General features: G+C 37.9%; 1 protein-coding gene across 3 annotated transcripts in view; it reads right to left on the bottom strand.

Annotated features, from left to right (window-relative positions):
* LOC115217885 (CST complex subunit CTC1-like) overlaps positions 1 to 20,786 on the bottom strand; it is a 133,560-nt gene that overhangs the window by 82,400 nt on the left and 30,374 nt on the right. For all 3 annotated transcript variants that reach the window (XR_005001454.1, XR_005001453.1, XM_036507832.1), the window contains exons 10-13: positions 6,356 to 6,411; positions 5,957 to 6,056; positions 3,911 to 3,991; positions 1,262 to 1,386 (exon numbers count right to left, since the gene is read on the bottom strand). Coding sequence is in view for 1 of the 3 variants with exons in the window: in XM_036507832.1 (XP_036363725.1) it covers positions 1,262 to 1,386; positions 3,911 to 3,991; positions 5,957 to 6,056; positions 6,356 to 6,411 (362 nt within the window). In the remaining 2 variants the exon portion in view is untranslated. The remainder of the gene's footprint in view (positions 1 to 1,261; positions 1,387 to 3,910; positions 3,992 to 5,956; positions 6,057 to 6,355; positions 6,412 to 20,786) is intronic.

Genomic DNA, 20,786 nt, shown 5'->3' on the forward strand with positions numbered 1-20,786 from the left:
AAGGTTTTGGTCAGCTTGGGGCTACAGCAGAAGACACTTGCCCAAGGTGTTGTGCAGTGGAGCTGAACCCAAGACCACATGGTTGTTGGGAAGCAAGCTTAAGCACAAAACTGCAGCTGCAACTGTAAATATCTAAGATAAAAACAAAATTAAAAGGGAATTTTGCACCAAACTCATGAACATGACATTGAATGATATCCAACATACAAAAGCATTATAATGGAGACACAAGGTGTGGAGAGAAAAATAACGAGAGAAAAACCACTCCATAGCCAATACCTTGCAAAACATGACAGAGGAAGTAAGTCATAGAGAAAATCAACAATGGTTCAATACCTCTGGTCTACAAGCAGAAATAGAAGCTCTAATTTTTTTTGCACTGGACCAATACCAAGCCACAAATAATTACAGCAGGTGGCACATAAAAAACACCATTTGAGGGTGGCCGTTGTCAGCACTGCCTGACTGGCCCTCGTGCCGGTGGTACATAAAAGCACCCACTACACTCTCAGAGTGGTTGGCGTTAGGAAGGGCATCCAGCTGTAGAAACTCTGCCAGATCAGATTGGAGCCTGGTGCAGCCATCTGGTTCACCAGTCCTCAGTCACATCGTCCAACCCATGCTTGTATGGAAAGCAGACGTTAAACGATGATGATGATGAATGAAAGATTATTATATGAAGTGAAGACTACGTAACCAGTATGATGAGATGATTGGCCACATTGTTCCAGTTTTCCAACTCTCACTGTCATCAAGTATATTCCCAAACATGAAATCAGTAGCCATGTCCACTATGAAATATACTACAGGCAGGATTTGAACTTGTAAAGACATGAGATAAATACCACAAAGGATAATATCCAACCCACTGATTATTCTGCCAATCCACCACCTTATACTAATAATAACAAGAGCACTCACAGAGCGCAAACCTCCATCAAGGCAACACCAACGTCCTCTCAACAATTAGCCAGAGATGATTTTTGAAATGAGAATATCCGAAATAAACTCGACTGTTCTCACAAACAAGAATACTAAAAATAAACCCGACCGCTCTCAAAAAAAAGTACCAGATTGAGCCCAAAATCAAATCAGCTCGTGCCAGTCACAAGGCCAAACATCCCTAAAAGTTTCATTCAAATTCATCCGGTGGTTCTTGAGATATCTTGTCCACAGACAAACAAACATGAGTGAAAGCAATACCTTTTCTTTTGTTGCGGAGATGATGATGATAATAATAATAATAATAATAATTACTTACTTTTTGAATAGAGATAGAGATATTGTGTTAAACTGAGCTTCCATTGATTGAATAGTGTCTATTTCAGTAGGGCTAAGGTTGAATTTCAGAATAGCCCTCACAGTGATAAAACAGGTTCTTAAGGGCTAGAATCAAATAAAAATTCATTATTAGTAATAGCAGTAGTACTGTTGCTTTCATAAAGACTGAGTATTTTCAATTGTCTGTACTATATTTACAGTCTGTACTATATTTACAGGCGCAGGAGTGTGTGTGTGTGTGTGTTTGTGTGTCTGTGTTTGTCCCCCTAGCATTGCTTGACAACCGATGCTGGTGTGTTTACGTCCCCGTCACTTAGCGGTTCGGCAAAAGAGACTGATAGAATAAGTACTGGGCTTACAAAGAATAAGTCCCGGGGTCGATTTGCTCGATTAAAGGCGGTGCTCCAGCATGACCGCAGTCAAATGACTGAAACAAGTAAAAGAGTAAAAAAAGAGTATCAAGTAGTACTCGTATCAAGAATATAATCTCTTCTAACATGAGCTACTAGAGGCCTTTACAATCATTTCAAATGTCAGGTCGCAATGTCAGTAAAAGGTCTGTCCTGGTGAAAAAGCACAATCTTGACATATCTAGGACCACATCCCAAACACTGCCTTTCTCTCCAGGGACCAGAAAATATTTCAAACCCTGGCAATTACTGGTATTCTACAAAGATCAGGTGAAATCCACAGTGGAGTGTTGCTCCTATATTTGGGACTGGACTGAAATGACTGGAATGGGTGTTTGAACGCTAGCAATCTGGAAGGCTGACTAGATATTGAACCTGTTTTGGTGGCGGTATTTTCTGGCACAAGAGACAAACACCCATGCATATGCACGGAAATATATACATACAAATAGTGAGAGAGAGAGAGAAAGTGGAGAGGGGAAAGAGAGAGAAAAAGAAAGAGAGAGAGAAAGTGGAGAGGGAAAGAGAGACATTGCAATTTACTGCACCAGGCTCCAGTCATCTGTTTTGATTTGGTTTCTACAGCTTGATGCCCTTCCTAACAACTTTACAGAGTGTGTTGGGTGTCTATCATGTGTCACCAGCACTGGCTACAACCATGATATCACTTAACTTGACGTGTCTTCTCAAGCAGAGCAAATCACCAGAAATCGCAACCACTTGTCATCAACTCTGTAAGACTCAACAACCAAAGATCACATTTCACCACCTCATCCTATGTCTTCCTGGGTCTACCTCTTCCACAAGTTCCCTCTACAATTAAAGATTGGCACTTCTTTATGCAGCTGTCCTCATCCAGAGAGTGGGGTGGAAGAGAGAAAAGGAAAGAATGAGTAAAACATTAAAATATTTGATGTCAAATTAGTCAGCATTGAATCTGCAATGCCAAATAGCTGTGCTAAAAGGTCACATATCCATCTGGGACATTGCTGCTACACACACACAGATGAGGGTTGGTGACAGAAAAAGCATCCAGCTATAATAAAAAACCTGCCTAAACAAATGCTGTCTGACTCATGCAAGGATAGAAAAGTGGACATTAAATGATGATGATACATTGGTCTCAAATTTTGGCATAAGGCCAGCAAGTCTGAGACGGGGGCAAGTCAATTTTATCGACCCATGAGAGGACGAAAAGCAAAGTCGACCTCAGCAGAAATTGAACTCAAAACATAAAGATGAACTAAATGCCACTAAGCATTTTGCCCAGCAAGCTAACAATTCTGCGAGTTTGTCACCTTAATGATGGTAATATATTGGTTTTAAACTTAAAGATATCTTCTTTTAAAATATTTACAATGTGCAACAAGGTCAAAATGATTGACCTTTTGGCACACTGGAGCACATAATTGTCTGAAATAAAGTTGGAATAGTCAAGGCTGAAACATTTTTGATTACAGGTTTGCTTGAATAAAGCTGTCCTTGGGCTAAACAATATCATCATCATCATCATTTAACGTCCATTGTCCATGCTGGCATGGGTTGGACAGTTTGACTGGGCTGGCACGTTGGAAGGCTGTGCCAGGATCCAGTCTGATTTGGCATGGTTTTCTCTGACTGAATACCCTTCCTAATGCCAACTACTCTGAGAGTGTAATGGGTGCTTTTAGATACCACTGACACAGGTGCCATTTGTATGACACTGGTATGTACTATGACTGCGATTTTGCTTGGCTTGAGGGGTCTTCTTCTCAAGCACAACATAATGCCAAAGGTCTTGGTCATTGCCTCTGTGAGGCCCAACACTCAAAAGGAGCTCAGCCACTTTGCTCCATGAGGCCCAACGCTCAAAAGAAACTTAATCATCTTGCCTCCATGAGGCCTGTTTGAAAAAAACTCAGCCACCTCGCCTCCATAAGGTCCCAACACTCAAAAGGAACTCAGCCACTTTGCCTCCATGCAGCCCAGGAGATCGGCCACTTTGCATCCATGAGTCCAAATGCTTCAAAGGAACTCAGCTACCCTGCCTCTGTGAGGCCCACTCAAAAAGAACTTAGCCACCTCACCTCCATGAGGCTCAACACTCAATAGGAACTCAGCCACTTTGCCTCCATCAGGCCTAATGCTCGAAAGGTACATAGCCACTTTGCCTCCATGAGGCCTGACATTCAAATGCACTGAAAACTGAATAAACTTCAAATAAATAAAATGTTGCTCACCAAAATACTGGAAGTCATTTGAGTAAACTTCAACACTTTAATACAACTTCTGGCACAGCAATACAGTCTCACTTGGTTTTCCTACAACAGAAGAAGACACTCGCAGAAATGACAATGATTGGCGTCCTCATTATATTCTTGTTTTCCTTTTAACACTTATTATTATACTAGCTTAAAAGACGCACTCCTTGCAGACTTTTAAGCTAGCTCCTGTGAAGGGCAAATTGGGCCTGAGGCCCAAAACTAAAGAGAGCTAAATAGCAGGACTATAATACATCTATAATGACGTTATGTCCCAGTGGTATTTCATCAGATGAGAATTAATTCTCTAATGCAATCATTCTATTGCTCCAGTTCCAGTCTGAATTCCAGCTGTTGGCTAATTTGTCCCATAGCTCTTATCTCAACATAAAATTAATGAAGCGAATGTCATTTATCTCCCCCTTGATCTCTGATGTCATCTGACAAATGCCAACCTAGGCGTGAATCAGCCAAGCTTTACCTGCTAGAAATAGCAACCCAAATGCTTTTAAATCAGATCCTAATGCTGGATGTTCAAGAATCAAATGAAGGGCAAATTTTCAATCCCGGGATCACCCTGATTCCAAAAAGTTATAATAAGTCTGTTTAGAACAAACGTAGACTGAGATACATGGGTATCAGATGGACACACAGAATTTCACTTTTGTTATTAAAGATTTTAATCTAGGAAGGAGAATATGAGACATTTTGGAACACTTGTATGGTGTCACTGATTCAATGCTGCCTTACTTGACATTAACTCTTTAGCATTCAGATTATTCTGTCAACTGTAATGATATTTATTTACATTGCTTTGAATTCATCATGCATTATCTCAGTTTTAAAATTTTGATGATTTGATTGTTTATTTTTAGGATGACATTGTAGGGTTGATGTAAGAGCAGATTCAGGTTGTTTGAATATAAAATAGGTCAAATATTTGGGCCAGATATGGCTGGTTTCAATGCTGAAGGGATAAAGGTTTAAATCCCTCTCTCTCTCTCTCTTTCTCTTTTTCTCTGTTTATGTGTGTGTGTGTGTGGACATATTTCTTTTTGTGTGTCTGAGGAGATGGAAAGTCTTTATGTTTATTGTGTTCAATAAAGAAATTGTAATGTGCATGACTCTCTCTCTTTTTCTCTCTCCCCTTCTTTCTCTTTCTCACTCTCATTCCCTCTCTTTCCTTTTTTCTGCCCCTCCTTCATTCTCTCTATCTCTCTTTGCGACCCTCCCTCTCTCCTCTCTCTCCCTTTCCTCTCTTTATGTGTATGAAGAGAGGAAAAATGTTTGTGTCAATTGTGTTCAACTGATAAATTATCTCTCTTTCTCTCTCTTGATGTGTGTGAGCATATTTCTTGATGTGTCTTTATGTGCAGGAGGAGAGGGAAAGTGCTCATGTCAACCATGTTCAATTAAGAAATTCTAATAACTTTCTCTCACTCACTCACTCACTCACTCATTCACTCTCTCTTTCTCTCTCTCTCTCTCTATCTATCTATCTATCTCACTCTCTCTCTATCTCTCTCTCTCTCTCTCTCTCTCTCTCTATCTATCTATCTATATGTATATATTTCCGACACATGCATGTGTACAAGTGTGTGTGTGTATGTGTATGTGTGTGTGTGTGTAAATGTGTGAGCATGTGAATGTATGTATGTGTACACGTGTGCATATGTACATGTGTGTATGTGTGAGTGTGTGTGTGTGTGTGTGTGCGCGCGCGCGCGCGCATATGTGTGTGTGTGTTTACATCCAGTATCAAAAAGTACTGTTGCTGAAACAGGTTCAGTGTCCAGTCAGCAGCGCCAAATATCCAGCATTCAAACTGCCACACCCAACAGTCTCACTCTGCTGGAATGAGGGGAATATTCCATCACATCTTGCAGGCCTTCAGACCTTCCCAAACAAGTGTGATTTACAGCTCCTGTAGATCTGCTGGAATTGGGAATATGCAATGACCAAACAACAGCTGAAGGGGAAAAATAAAGGAAAATGAATAAATAAAAACAGCCAAATATAACTTACCTTGCCAAAATACTTTCGGTGAACATTGGAAACTTGGAGTACAGTGCCAACTCGAAAAGGTTTGTAAATTACAAAAGCCAAATTATACAACAAGTACAGTCTGGAAAGACAAATTGATAGTAACAATGCATAGATCTCTGATACATTAGGGTAACAGGCTCACTGTATTCTTGTACTCTAAGTAGTATTTTTTATTCATCAGGTGCAAACTTGTGAGAATGCCTCGTGTTTCCACAGGTTTTGGTTCATAAATACTGTATGTGTGTGTGTGTGTGTGTAGCAACTACTGCAATAACAACATTACTAAATAAGATGCCTCAATGTGAGGGCATCAGCAACAACAACAACAATAGTGTAAATAACAGTTCATAAAAGGTTTGTCCTGACAAGTGTTCTTACCTAATTGAGTCTTCCAGAATAATAACTCCATCAGCTGTACAACCTGTTATTTCACCCTAAAGTTATGGAAAAAGACACACATATATATATATATACATAAATAGATAGATAGGTAGGTAGGTATGTAGGTAGGTAAGTAGGTAGGTAGGTAGATAGATAGATAGATAGATAGATAGATAGATAGATAGATAGATAGAGAGAGAGAGATAGATAGATAGATAGATAGATAGATACATATATGTGTGTGTGTCCATAAGTATATATGTGAAGATGTATAGCCTAGTCATTAGGGCGTTGCACTCTTGATCATTTCATCATGGTTTCAATTTTTGGAGCAGGTGATGTGTTGTGTTCCTGAGCAAAATCACTTTATCTTACATTGCTCCATGATCACTTCAACACCTGACATGTAGCTCACCATGCACCAGTTCAGGCAACATGAATTTGATGGAGGATTGACGGAGTAAGATTAATGTACAGCAAAAACATTTGATTGCTTTAAACAAATCCTTTGTGCAGGTTGTTCAGTATTAAATTGCTAAACCATCTCTCTTGGACTACAAGGGACTACCATCATATTTACTCTTTTACTTGTTTCAGTCATTTTGACTGCGGCCACGCTGGAGCACCGCCTTTAATCGAGCAACTCGACCCCAGGACTTATTCTTTGTAAGCCCAGTACTTATTCTATCAGTCTGTTTTGCTGAACCGCTAAGTGACAGGGACATAAACACACCAGCATCGGTTGTCAAGCAATGCTAGGGGGACAAACACAGACACACAATTTACACGCACACATATATATATATACATATATATGACGGGCTTCTTTCAGTTTCCGTCTACCAAATCCACTCACAAGGCTTTGGTCGGCCTGGGACTATAGCAGAAGACACTTGCCCAAGGTGCCACGCAGTGGGACTGAACCCAGAACCATGTGGCTGGTAAGCAAGCTACTTACCACACAGCCACTCCTGCGCCTATATTTATATATATATATATATATATACACTGATAGACAGATACATGAAGACATGTAGAGATATACTATTCATTTGTTCATTCCATTTAACATGTTTTTCAAGTAAGGAACTTTTTTTACATTTATGTACTTAACAAAAAAAAAAAGATTTTACCATCCCCAAATATAACAATATGGATTTTTTTTTAATTCTAGAGGAATTCAAAAGTACAGTGCTAATGGCTGATCTGATAGTAAGAGATGCCAACAAATGTTACCAGTTGCTCCCCACCTACAAACAGTTGTATCATCTTCTCTAGGGAAACTCAAAACAGTGATGCCGTTGTTAGTAGTCATAAGTGAATGTAGTTTTGCAAACATTCAACAGACACACAGATGCTCAAATACATACATGAACACTTTTGCATAGATGCATATCAAAGGTTCTCAACGAGGGCCATTTGGAACCGAGTGGGTGTTTTGGAGCAATGGAGCACTAGAGGGTGTTAGGAAACTTGGGGGTGCTAGGAGGGGCGGTGGAAGACCCTCGCCTTTGGTAAGCTTAATTTCAAATTAATGAGTAGTAGCCATATTTTCACATCTGTGATAGTTTTAAAAAACCATGCCTTCTTGTTTCAAATTTTCAAAAACTTAAAAAACACTTTTTTCACTTTGATGACACCAAGCAAATTCCTGGTACTATGTGTAACTGGTGTCACTAAAGTGAAACCCCCAAAACAAAAACAAAATCTAAAAACAGATGAATAGTGACAGACAATTAAAAGAAAAAAAGAAATGAATAAAAGCAAAAAGCTGAATGTGTGTGTGTGTGTGCAAATATATAAAGAATGGTGGTCAGAATTTTGGATCAAACTGGCTTTTGGGAGTGGCTGATAGGTATGTATTTGTGTATGTGTGTGTATGTATGGGTATTATGTATGGGTATGTGTTGCTGTTTTGAATTCATTTTGCGATTGAACTTAAATTGACCCCTGGCTATTAAAGACCCAATCACACACATACACACACACACTAACACACACATTTTAGGTTTTGTACCTATTTGAACTGTGGCTATACACCAGATAATGTGATAAGTTTTATGTTCTGAAATTTAAATTTTGAATTTGTTTTAATTATAAAATTACACCCCAGCTAAAACCACATCTTTTGACTTTGGAAAACAGAACCTTTTCTTTCTCTTTCTATATTTTTTGTCAAGTTAGAATTTCTCTGTTTTGGTCAGGATTTTCCAATTTTCTGTATTAAGCAATGGACAGAAACATTTTTAAAAAATTAAATTCATAGAGCCAAACAAAATCAAAAATATTAATTTTAATCATAATTATGGAGAGGAATAAACATTTTCTCTTTCTTTAATGCTAACAAGAGCATAGCATGAGGGAGATTTGGCTGTTATTTCTAACAAATTGAATAACCACACAGAGAGTACCTCACTGGCTCATTTGTTGATGTGTATAAGTAAACAAAAACTAAAGAAACAACAAATATTAGCAAACACACACACGTGTGTGTGTGTGTGTGTGTGTGTATGCATATATATATTTCGCCCCAGTATTCCATAAGTAAATACCCAGAGCAATCTTTATAGAAACCACCTAATTAAGTAAATAATTAAGTACAGGAATGAATATTAAACTAATTCCATGTAATCTTCCCTTTCTAATGTTGAAAATTGGTATATATATACACAGTTTATCTATTATGGTTATAATATCATTTTTAGTAATCTTAAATTTTATCTTTATACTACATAATATTTATATACAATCAGCCATAATACCCCATGATAATTCCCTATGTATTAACATCATAAGTTTTATTGGCATCTTGCCCCTTTAACTGGTAATTAACATCTTGATTTGAGGTCTTACCCTACCCAGCCTCCTTTATAGACAGTACTTGTAAAAATCCTAAAATCCTGACAATATTTATGACCATTAACTGTCAACTCACTCCTCCCCTCCATTCTAAACAGACACTGTCCTCTAGCCTTAGATTTGGTAGTTGATAAAAAAAAACTAAAAAATTAAAAATAAACCACAATCCTTTACAAGCTATGACCCCAACGAACTTCATACAGTTCTAGAAGTGTAGTATATTCTTAGCTGCTTTAGTAGCAACATGGACTCTTTCCTTCTTCTTGCTCTGTTAGAGAATTTGAGTAAAATTATATTAATGTGTCCAACTGATTAAAAATTCTATTTATTTATGTGGCTGAAGATAGCCCTGCATTTAAACTGATGTAATGATTGCATTGTTCAATTAAATTGAGCTGCGCTTGAAACGGTCGTACTGCATCACCTCTTGATATATTGTTGCTTATTTTGATTTTGTTCACCTTACTTTGAGTTGTATGGATAATACCACACTGACTTGGTGCTTCAACTTAAATACCTAATTCAACTGAATCTCAATTATTTCTATATATATATATATATATATCTAAAATGTAAAATAGAGATGTGTGTGTATTCACTTTTCATGTGAAAACTGCTTCACCAATTATTTCCATACTTGTGATGCATGAATAATTTTACCTTGGACATATTATAGGATCTTCATTTGATTTTTTATTAAAAGTTTTTAAAAAGAAAAATATTGATTTTTATATTACATTCACGTCTTTCAAAAATTTTAATATTTTTACTTCCGCTTTTCTAGCGTCAGTGACGTAACATATCTCTTTATGTATATCTCTCTATCTGTCTCTATCTCTCTGTAACATATCTCTCTATGTCTCTTGTTTTCACTTCCATTTTACAGACCCTATTCTTTTCACTTTCAATTTTCATACTCCATTGTTTAACTTCCATGTTATTGTTTTCACTGTAAGTCTAAGTTTTGAATCGCTCTTTACAAACAAACAACAACAAATTACTGACAGAACAAGTTCACAATTACTGATGTAAGTAATTTCATAATCCGTACGGTCTTGTGTTTTCTTGTTGTTGACAGTTTCTTTCTGGTTCCTCTGATACTGGCTCTTTGGTTCACTGAGTGACAAATTTCCATTCAACTCCTACAATACTTTCTTTTCTATTAAAATTTCTTATTTACTTTCTGCCATCATATTAAGAACTACAAATTTATGCCACCCAACACAATTTCCATGATCATAACTTTCAGAATTATGGATACTTTTTAATAAAATTTTCAACGAATGTGTTCTATCATGTTAATTTCGAATATATAAAATTTGTGGGGTAACTGGTTTAGGAGGGGGTGGGGATTTTCTGAAAATTCACCCAAGACTACTTCAATTCGTCTTAACTTCCAAGAAAATTGATATTTTTTAATGGAATTCTCAACATTAGATTCACTTCTTTAAAAAGATTTCTCAATGTAAACTTTTGACATAAAAACGGCAAAGTCTCTCCCTGTCTAAATTTTAATGTTTTCATTTCAAGTTTTAATTCGCTATTTGTAAACAACTACAATAAATTATTGAAAGAAATATTTACTAAATTCACAAATTTAAATATTTGGTACAAGACACTTTTCAACGTGCTGTTATTTATTTTTTCATTCCATGTCCATCTCATTCATTGTTTGCAATATTCTCTCTCTCTCTCACACACACACTCCAGGTTTGATTTCTTTATTACACTAATATCATGTTAACAATTTGCAATTAAACATGTGGCGCCCAAAAAGTATGGACATTATTTTGCTGGAACTTGCACACTTTGTTTATTTACATAAAAATTTTTTTATTTATTTTCTTTTTCACACCATGTTCAGCTCTATGTATTTGTAAGTCACACATGCACACATCTTTGTACGTACGTTTGTATACATTTATGTATGGTGTGTGTGTCTGTGTGTTTGTGAATGAGTGAAGGGGTGTGTCGTCATGTAATCGTACATACATAAATACATATTTTCTGTATGTGTGTGTGTGTGAGAGAGTGATATCTAAGTGACACACTCTCTTTCTCTCACACACACACTGCCACTTCATCTGTGGTTTGATACTGTGTGTATGTGTGTGTGTGGTGTGTGTGTGTGTGTGTGTGTGTGTGCATGTGTGTGTGTGTGTGTGCAGGCAGCATTCCACGATTGTCAGAAAAAAGCAGAAGAATTTTCTTTCTTGATGCTCCTGGTAGCACAGGTAAAACATTTGTAACATTACTTCTCTCCAAGGTAAGGCAACAAAAAAGAATTGCAGTTGCTGTACCATTGTCTGGCTTTGCTGTCACAATTCTCCCAGGGGGACAAACAGCTCATTCTGCTTTTAAGTTACCACTAAACCTGGTCACAAATGACAGTCTAATTTGTAAGATAACCAAAGATTCAGGTTCAGCAGAAGAGTTGTGCCAATGTCACCTTATCATTTGGAATGTCACATAGAGGCACAATGGAAGCTTTTGGTAAGACCTTACAGGACATCAGAGGCAACAATAAGAGGAGTTACATTAGTTTTATCAGGAGACATCAGACAGATATTACCAGTCATTCCGAGAGGAACAAGATCTGGTGAAATAAAAACATGCATTAAGTCTTCACATCTCTGGAATAAAGTTCTGAAATTCTCCTTCAACACTAACATGCAAGCTTCATTACATTGGGACCAATGTGCAAAACAGTTTTCAATCTGCCTCCTCCAATTAGGAAATGGGAAAGTACCACTTGATGGGAATGGTGATATCTGTTTGGCTCATATTGCTATCATGATGAATTCCCCAGCTCAATTGAAGAACAGGGTATTGCCAGACTTAAGTATAATTATAATTCACATGAATGGTTGTGTGAAAGGACAATTCTTAATCCCAAAAAATGAGACAGTAGCAAGAATTAATGAATAAGATTCCAACAGTCATTAAGAAGTACAAATATCTGTAGAAAAAAAGGATTTAATTTTCTCAAGGTTATGAAAAAGCAAGTCTTTGGGGCACAACTGTGTAGATATGCCAAAATATTTAGATATATATATATATATATATATATACAAGGATGTGTATAAAACTAACTCTGTAAACATGTATGTGTGTATAATTTGTATTGTTTCTGTATGCATTTATACATGTATATGTGTAAGTTTCAGAAGATATTAGAATAATGGAATAAAAGTCAGTCATAAGAAGAGATCTCCCAAAAATCTATTTGCTTAATTTTTAACTACATTTTCTGGCACACATATTGACACAATTTTGATTTTGAAGTATTTAAGAAATTATTTGGAAATTATAAAGAGAAACGAACGGTAGACTCAGACTGTCCGTATTTTAAAAAATTTTGTGTGTCAAATTTTTTCTCCAGAACTTCATAGCTTCATAGGAATAAGCATGGAAAACCGCATCAAGATAACCAATTTTCAAATTTTTTATTCCCTTTTAAAAAAATGCAGATTTTGTAAATGAAACAAACTAGATCCTGAATAAGAAATGAATGTTTATAATGACAAATTTTCAGATTTTTTTTTTTACGTCATTTTAAAACGGGTCTGATTTTGTGACTCAAACCAACTAGATTCAAGTACAGTGAATACCATCCTCCTCAATTTGCTACTCATACAAAGTACATATGTATTTTAACATATGTATTTCTATCAAATACACTCTCTTTCTTAAGCATAAAAAAAACCTCTTACCAGGTGACAACTTATATGACAGATTGTTGCACAAGTTCTAGCTGTTTTGATAAGGGAAATCAGAAAAACTTGAAATGATTTCATCAGCATTTACTTGTACCAAAGAGCACTCTTTCAATAGACAACATGTTGATCTCATAAGTGGTAGAAATAAACACAATTCATTATTTCGTTCTTTTGCATTTCAGTATGAAAATCTATACTCCTGACTGTGTACAAGTGCATATGTAAAATGACGTCCTTTATTTTTTAATCATTATCTGCTAATATCAAAATAAGTAGTATATTGAAACATAAAAATATTTTCTAAGGTGGGGGAGGGCCATTTGTGACTCCAAGGGTCAAAAGGGGAGCTTTGACCAAAATGGGGTGAGAACCTTTGATGCGTATCACAGTATCGACCAGACCATCAGATGCTATTTTATACTGCTGGTCACAATACACTTCCAATTCTGTCTTAATTATGCCATTCTTTTCCATTTTGGCCCAAATCACTCAACTAAATCATCTTCCCATTGTTGTGGAAGCCTTTCAAGTAGTTTTGCCTGGTCTCTTGGACACCACTCAGCAATTATGCAGGTCCACCTGTTATCTGTGAGCTTTGCGACATGTCTGGCCCAGTGGAACTTCTGCTTTCGGTATTCTGTATTTCGGTATTCACATTATCTCATTTCAAATATAACCTCATAATGATAATCCTAGATTGGATGTTTCCATGGTCCTTTGCATTATAGCCAATCAAAGTTCTATCTCTTTCATAGTAGCCGCATCTCACTTGTATATAAGGGCACAGGTAGGATGATTCTGTTGAAGTGTCTGGCATGTATGGTATTGTCTGTCTTTGCTTCGAGCACATTCTGTGAAGTAAATGCCTTTCATCCGATCATTATTCCTTTGGAGATTTCAGCATCCATACCTCAGTGCATATTCACTGTGTGCCCAAATCAGGAGTACTTCTTTACCTTCTCAATCTCATCACTTTTCACCTCTATTTGATTTTGTGCCACATCTTTTGACTGCATATATTTTGCTTTCATGCGGTTCATTTTAAGGCCCGCTGCTAAGCTATGAGGTGGATTTTCTATGGCCAGATACCATTCCTGTTGTCCACTTCACTTGTTTCTCCATGGCCAGACGTTTTCATGGAAGGTTAGAAATGAAAAATGTTGCTTGCATGACAGTGATACTTGCTTAGCACTATCACAAGATGTCAAGGCAAGGAGTCAGTAACCCAAACACACACTCACACACACACACACGCAGCAATGTTTATATGCATCCACTACTGGTTGCATATCCTTGACTTTTTGCACACTCCGTCTGCCAACATTACAACTATTACATAACTCTGAGCCCCCAGAAACAGCTGTTGGACCTGAGATACCATGCCCTCTCCCCTTAGTTTTCTGTACTTCTTGTACTCCATATAAATCTGTTCTGTAAATATATACATATTTATATGCTTATACATGAATGTTCATCTGAGCATTTTCAGTGTTTGTTTCTCTCTATACATAGCCCTATATATATATATATATATAATATATATATATATATATATATATATATATATATATATATATATATATATATATATATATATTTGTGAAGATGCATGGCTCAGTGGTTAGAGCATCGAGCTTACAATTGTGAGGTTGTGAGATCAAATCCCGGACCGGGCTGCATGTTGTGTTCTTGAGCAAGACACTTTATTTCACATTGCCCCAGTTCACTCAGCTGTAAAAATGAGTTGCGACGTCACAGGTGCTAAGCTGTATCGGCCTTTGCCTTTCCCTTGGATAACACTGGTGGCATGGAGAGGGGAGGCTGGTATGCATGGGCGACTGCTGGTCTTCCATAAACAACCTTGCCCGGACTTGTGCCTGAGAGGGTAACTTTCTAGGTGCAATCCCATGGTCTGTGTCGTGACCGAAGGGGGTCTCAGATATATATATATTTATATGATTACATATATGTGCAGGTGGCACGTAAAAAGCACCCACTACACTCACGGAGTGGTTGGCGTTAGGAAGGGCATCCAGCTGTAGAAACACTGCCAGATAAGACTGGAGCCTGGTGCAGCCTTCTGGCTTCCCAGATCCCCGGTCGAACCGTCCAACCCATGCTAGCTTGGAGAACGGACGTTAAACGAGGATGATGATGATGATGATGATATATGTATGTATATTTTATATATCAAACCCAAGTGTGTTTATTTGCATCCTTGTGTGTGTGTGTGAGAGAGAGAGAGAAATGGAGAGAAAGGAAGAGAAATGGAGAGAAAAGAAGAGAAATTGAGAGAAAGGAAGAGAAATGGAGGTGCATGTGTGTGTGTGTGTGTGGTAAAGAATCAAAAAGTAAAAGACAATTTCTAAAGAAATAAACAAATATATAAATATTTTTTTAATATTTCAAAAAATAAAATTGATTACGAGAAAATATAGGATCGTTTAAAAGATCAATTAATTATTCTGTAAATGACAGATGATATGTTAGAAACCAATTCACCATGTCAGCACTTCAGTGTGGACATTTCCATGATGATATTAGTTGCTTATTTAACACTGTAATTTGTATTATAGATTATTGGTACAGCTTTAGACAGATATTATCAATTCCTAGAAACAGGCTGATATAGCCATGTCTGCAGAATTTTGTTGCCACAGGCAGTCACATCCTCACTGCCTTAAACCTCAGCTGCCATATCATCATCATCATCACTGCCATCACCACCAACATCAGCATCATCATTATCAATATCACCATCACAATCATCATCATCATTACCACCACCATCATCTTTACCATCACCACCTCCATCATCATCATCATCATCAGATACATATCTATACAGCTGCCACATCATCATCACCATCCTCACCATTACCATCATCATCATTGTCCTCATCATCACTATCATCAGATATATATCCATACAGCCCACATCACCATCATCCCCAACATCATTGCCATTATCACCATCACCACTACCATCATTATCATCATTATCACCGCCACCACCATTGACATTATCATCACCATCACCACCACCACCACCATCACCATCATCATAACCACCATCATCACCATTGTCATCATCATCATTACAGATACATATCCTTATAGGCATGGCTGTCTGCTTAAGAAGATAGCTTGGCAACAACATGGTCAGCAGTTTGATTCCAATATCTGGGATAAAACTCTTGTCATGCACTATAGCTTCAGGTTGACCAAAGTCTTGTCAGCAAAATTAGGTAAAATGGAAACTGTGGGAGCTACCAGATGGACCACTCCTGTAGACTTGATCTATCAACTGGTTTAGCACAAACATCTGGTCTTTAGGGGTCTTTAGCAAAGTCCTTTCTGTTATTAGTATTTAGGTTAGGTCTCCTGTCTAAGGACAAGTTTCTCAGCTCCTCCTCAACATATATGTTGGGGTGTGACAGGCACAGGCATAGCTGTGTGGTGAGAATTTTGATTCCCAACCGTGTGCTTTTGTGTTCAATCCCACAGCATGTCATGATACTCGGACAAGTGTCTTGATACCTGGAACAATCAAGGCCTAATAAGTGGATTTGTTATGCAGAAACTGAAAGAAGCCTATTGTGTGTGTGTGTGTGTGTGTGTGTGTGTGTGTGTGTGTGCATGCATGAGCTACTGTTTCCTTGCCTTGACATCACATGATAGTTGTGAGCAAGTGCCACTGTCAGGCAAGCAGCATCCTTCATTTCTAATCTTCTGTAAAGACATGTCTGCTCATGGGGAAATACCTTACTTGAAAACGAGAGTTGGCAACAAGAAGGGCATCCAGCCACAGAAAAACCAGCCTCAGTAAATTCCTTAACCCATGTGAGCATGGAAAAATGGATGTTAAAATGTATGTATATACACATCTATTTTCTTTATAATCCCCATTATTATTTTGTCATCTGATCTGCTAAAAGCAGCACCGAAGTCTTTGTTTCAGATCACATATATTAAAATTGGAAGAACACTGGGTAATGTAATCCTAGGTATATTTTACTACTTAAAACAGAATGGTTATGTCTGGAATATCTTTGATCATATCAAAGGTCTGCTGGATCAACAATAACAAGGTATTGCTATACTCCTAGATACATTATGCCAGTTAAAATACGACAAGATGGTCACAACTAGAGCGTCTGTGATCATATAATAGGTCTGATGGATCAAGTTTAATCCAGGGTTAAATAACAACAATAACAAGGTATGGCTATAGTCCTAGATACATTATGCCGGTTAAAACATGACAGGATGGTCACAGCTAGACTGTTTTGACTATATGATAGGTCACATGGATCAAGTCTGACTCAGGGCTAAACAACAGACAAAGTATGTGAATAATTAGTCCCAGATAAGGTGGTGAGCTGGCAGAATCATTAGCATAGGAGTGGCTGTGTGGTAAGTAGCTTGCTTACCAACCACATGGTTCTGGGTTCAGTCCCACTGCGTGGCACCTTGGGCAAGTGTCTTCTACTATAGACTAGGGCCGACCAAAGCCTTGTGAGTGGATTTGATAGACAGAAACTGAAAGAAGCCCGTCATATATATGTATATATATATATATGTGTTTGTGTGTCTGTGTTTGTCCACCCAACATCACTTGACAACCGATGTTGGTGTGTTTACATCACCGTAACTTAACAGTTCGGCAAAAGAGACTGATAGAATAAGTACTAGGCTTACAAAGAATAAGTCCTGGGGTCGATTTCCTCGACTAAAGGTGGTGCTCCAGCATGGCAGCAGTCAAATGACTGAAACAAGTAAAAGAGTAAAGTGAGTATGCCAGGCAAACTGCTTGGCAGCATTTCATCTGTCTTTGCATTCTGAGTTCAAATTTCACTGAGGGTAACTTTACCTTTTATCCTTTCAGGGTCAATAAGACAAGTACCACTTGAGCACTGGGGGTCAATGTAAATGACTTACCCCCAACCCAAACTTGCTGGCCTTGTGCCAAAATTTGAAACCAATAATTAGTTCTAAGTAGGCTATGTCTGAATAAAAGGAGGGGTGGTCACATGTAGCATACTTTTGATTATCAGCCTATTTAATCAGAGATGATTTGGGTCAAAATACTCATAACAACATCATTGCAATTTTCATAATTATAATATAATTTATCGTCATAATAATTATCATCAACAACAACATCAACACTATGACAACTGCTACTGCCATTGCTAATATCATGACTTCAATCATCATAGTCTTCTCCACTACCACCTGTCACCATCTTATCACAATCATCCTCATCATCACCACCACTACTACTACCACAGTCACTAGTACCACTACTGCTATCATTATCATTACAACCACCCCTACTACCAAAGTCATTATTGTCACTAGTACCATCTCCATCACTACTACTACTACTACTACTCCTACTATTACTACCACTGTCACCATCACCAGCACCATTAACTATCACCACCCCCCACCACTGCCACCCTCTCCACTACCATTACTTCAGATCAGCATCACCTTCGTCACCTACATAACATTGTCACAACCATTTCCACCACTGCTGGCCAACAACATTACTGTTGCAAAATACAAATCACCACTCCCTCAAACCCCACCAAAAATCAACAAAAGAATCCTAGACATGGTCGTTTGCCTTGCTAGAAATAGCAGCCAAATTTCCCTCAGATCACACCCTTTGTCATCATCATTATCATCATTTAAGAACCACTTTTCCATTCTTGGATGAGTCAGCCAAAGCATATTTGAGACAGGTTTTCTATGGCTTGATGCTCTTCCTGTCACCAACTTTCACTTGTTTCCATGTAAGGCAATACTGCCCTGGGGCCAGACATGTTTATGCAGAATATTGGAAGTGAATGACACTGCTTGTATGACAGTAAAATTCGTTTACAATTATCATACACTATCAAGACAAAGAGACACAAACACACACACACACATACACAGGGAGACCCAGGAAGACATGGAACAAAGTACTGAAGGCGAATCTTGAGACATTAAGCCTTATGAAGTAGTAGTGGTGGTGGTGTTGGTGGTGGTGGTGGTGGTGGTGGCGGCGGTGTTGGTGTTGGTGGTGGTGGTAGGGGGGCGCCAGCAAAGGCAGCAGTAACAGCTGTAGCTGCAACAGTAGTAGTTGTATTAGCAGCAACAGTAGCAGTAGATCTAATCTCCCTTAAGCTAAAATAATTCTCCTGGAATTCCAATGTGACAGAGGACATGAAAACACATTTGGTACATTATTGTGGTTTTTTTTTTTTTGTTTTAACTTGTATGGCTTTATATTTTTGGCAGGAATATTTAGTTGTCTGCTCTCTACTTTAGAAAAACTACTCGCAGTTTCCAGCATGACATCTATTGCCAAGAATTACTTGTAAATGTCAAGACAGTTCACTAAGAGTTTATTTTCAAAGACAAAAGGAATTAACTGCAAGGGAAAGAAGGAATTAACCGTATGCATGCATATATATATATATGCATGTAAGTGTGCATATTTATAGATACATTCACATGTATGCAATATATACATGTGTGTGTGTGTGTGTGTGTGTGTGTAGGCAGAAAGAGAAAGTCAGAGTGAGGGAGAAAGAGGAGAGTGGGAGACATCTATCTAACATGCAGGTAATTTATCAAATAAGCTTTATAAAACATTATATACAGATGTATATTATCATAATCAGCATCATTATCATAAGCAGTAAGTGTGTCTTATGATACATATTTTTCTATGCAGATATGATGTAGATGGATCTGTTTTACAGCATAATACCAACTGTCTTCATATATGTATGACATGATGGTGACATGCAAAAAGCACCCAGCATACTCTGTTAAATGATTGGTGTTAGGAAGGACAACCAGCCATAGAAACCATACCACAATAGGCAGTCGAAGTCCAGACAGCTCCCTGCTAGCCAGCGCCACGTCAAACTGTCCAACCCATGCCAGCATGGAGAGCGGACATTAAACAATGATGATGAAAGACAGACAGACAAATAAACAGATAGATATGTATGTATGTATTTATGTATACATTGTCAATTCTGTACAAGACATTGTAGATCTTTAGCTGGGCTAAAAAGTCACATTCGATCACAGCACCAGTAACAGTTAAGCTTCGTGCAATGGCCATACTCGATAACGACGGGGCAGCCATAATGTATGTATATATATAACTCTCTTTAACTGGTTTCCACTCAGGAGCTGCAGCCATACTGGGGCATCACCATTGGCTTTGAAACCTCCTTTGGTATATGGCATTTGATGAATGCGAGAGTTTGATGCTGCTATCCTCGTCTGCTTCCTGCTGTGATATAGGCTCATCTGGAATCTTTGTTTTGAAGACACCTACATCCACACCATACAGGTCTCTAGAGCTTTTGGGAAGGATATTGAAGAAGTGTGGGCCCTTGAAACCCAAACTGTTGCAGTATCTGGCCCTGAATCTTGATGGCGATGTCGCAACATTTGGCACTATGCAGTGGTGTCCCTTTCAGCTGTTTGTGTAACTTTCAATGTCAAAGTTTGGTACACTTCCTTCCAGGATTATCCAGATGTATATCACTGCATATCTTTCTCACCTTCATTCTAGGGAGTACAGTCTTAGCTTTTTCAGCTTTTCCCAGTAGCTGACATGTTGCATTGAGGTGGCTTTCTTTGTGTAGCTTCAGTGGATAACTTCAAGTTCTGCCATTAATTTTATACTGTGTGGTGACTATAGTTGGGAGCAGTAGTCTAAGTGGATGAGTACATACATCCTCCAGAGGACCATCATGGTTTCTTGCTCTCTTGTACTGAAAGTTTGGAGGAGCCATCCAGCCACCCATCTGCATTTTAATGCCAAATTAGTA

Source organism: Octopus sinensis, linkage group LG12 (genome assembly GCF_006345805.1).
Source record: "Octopus sinensis linkage group LG12, ASM634580v1, whole genome shotgun sequence".
In the NCBI taxonomy this organism is placed as follows: Eukaryota; Metazoa; Mollusca; class Cephalopoda; order Octopoda; family Octopodidae; genus Octopus; species Octopus sinensis.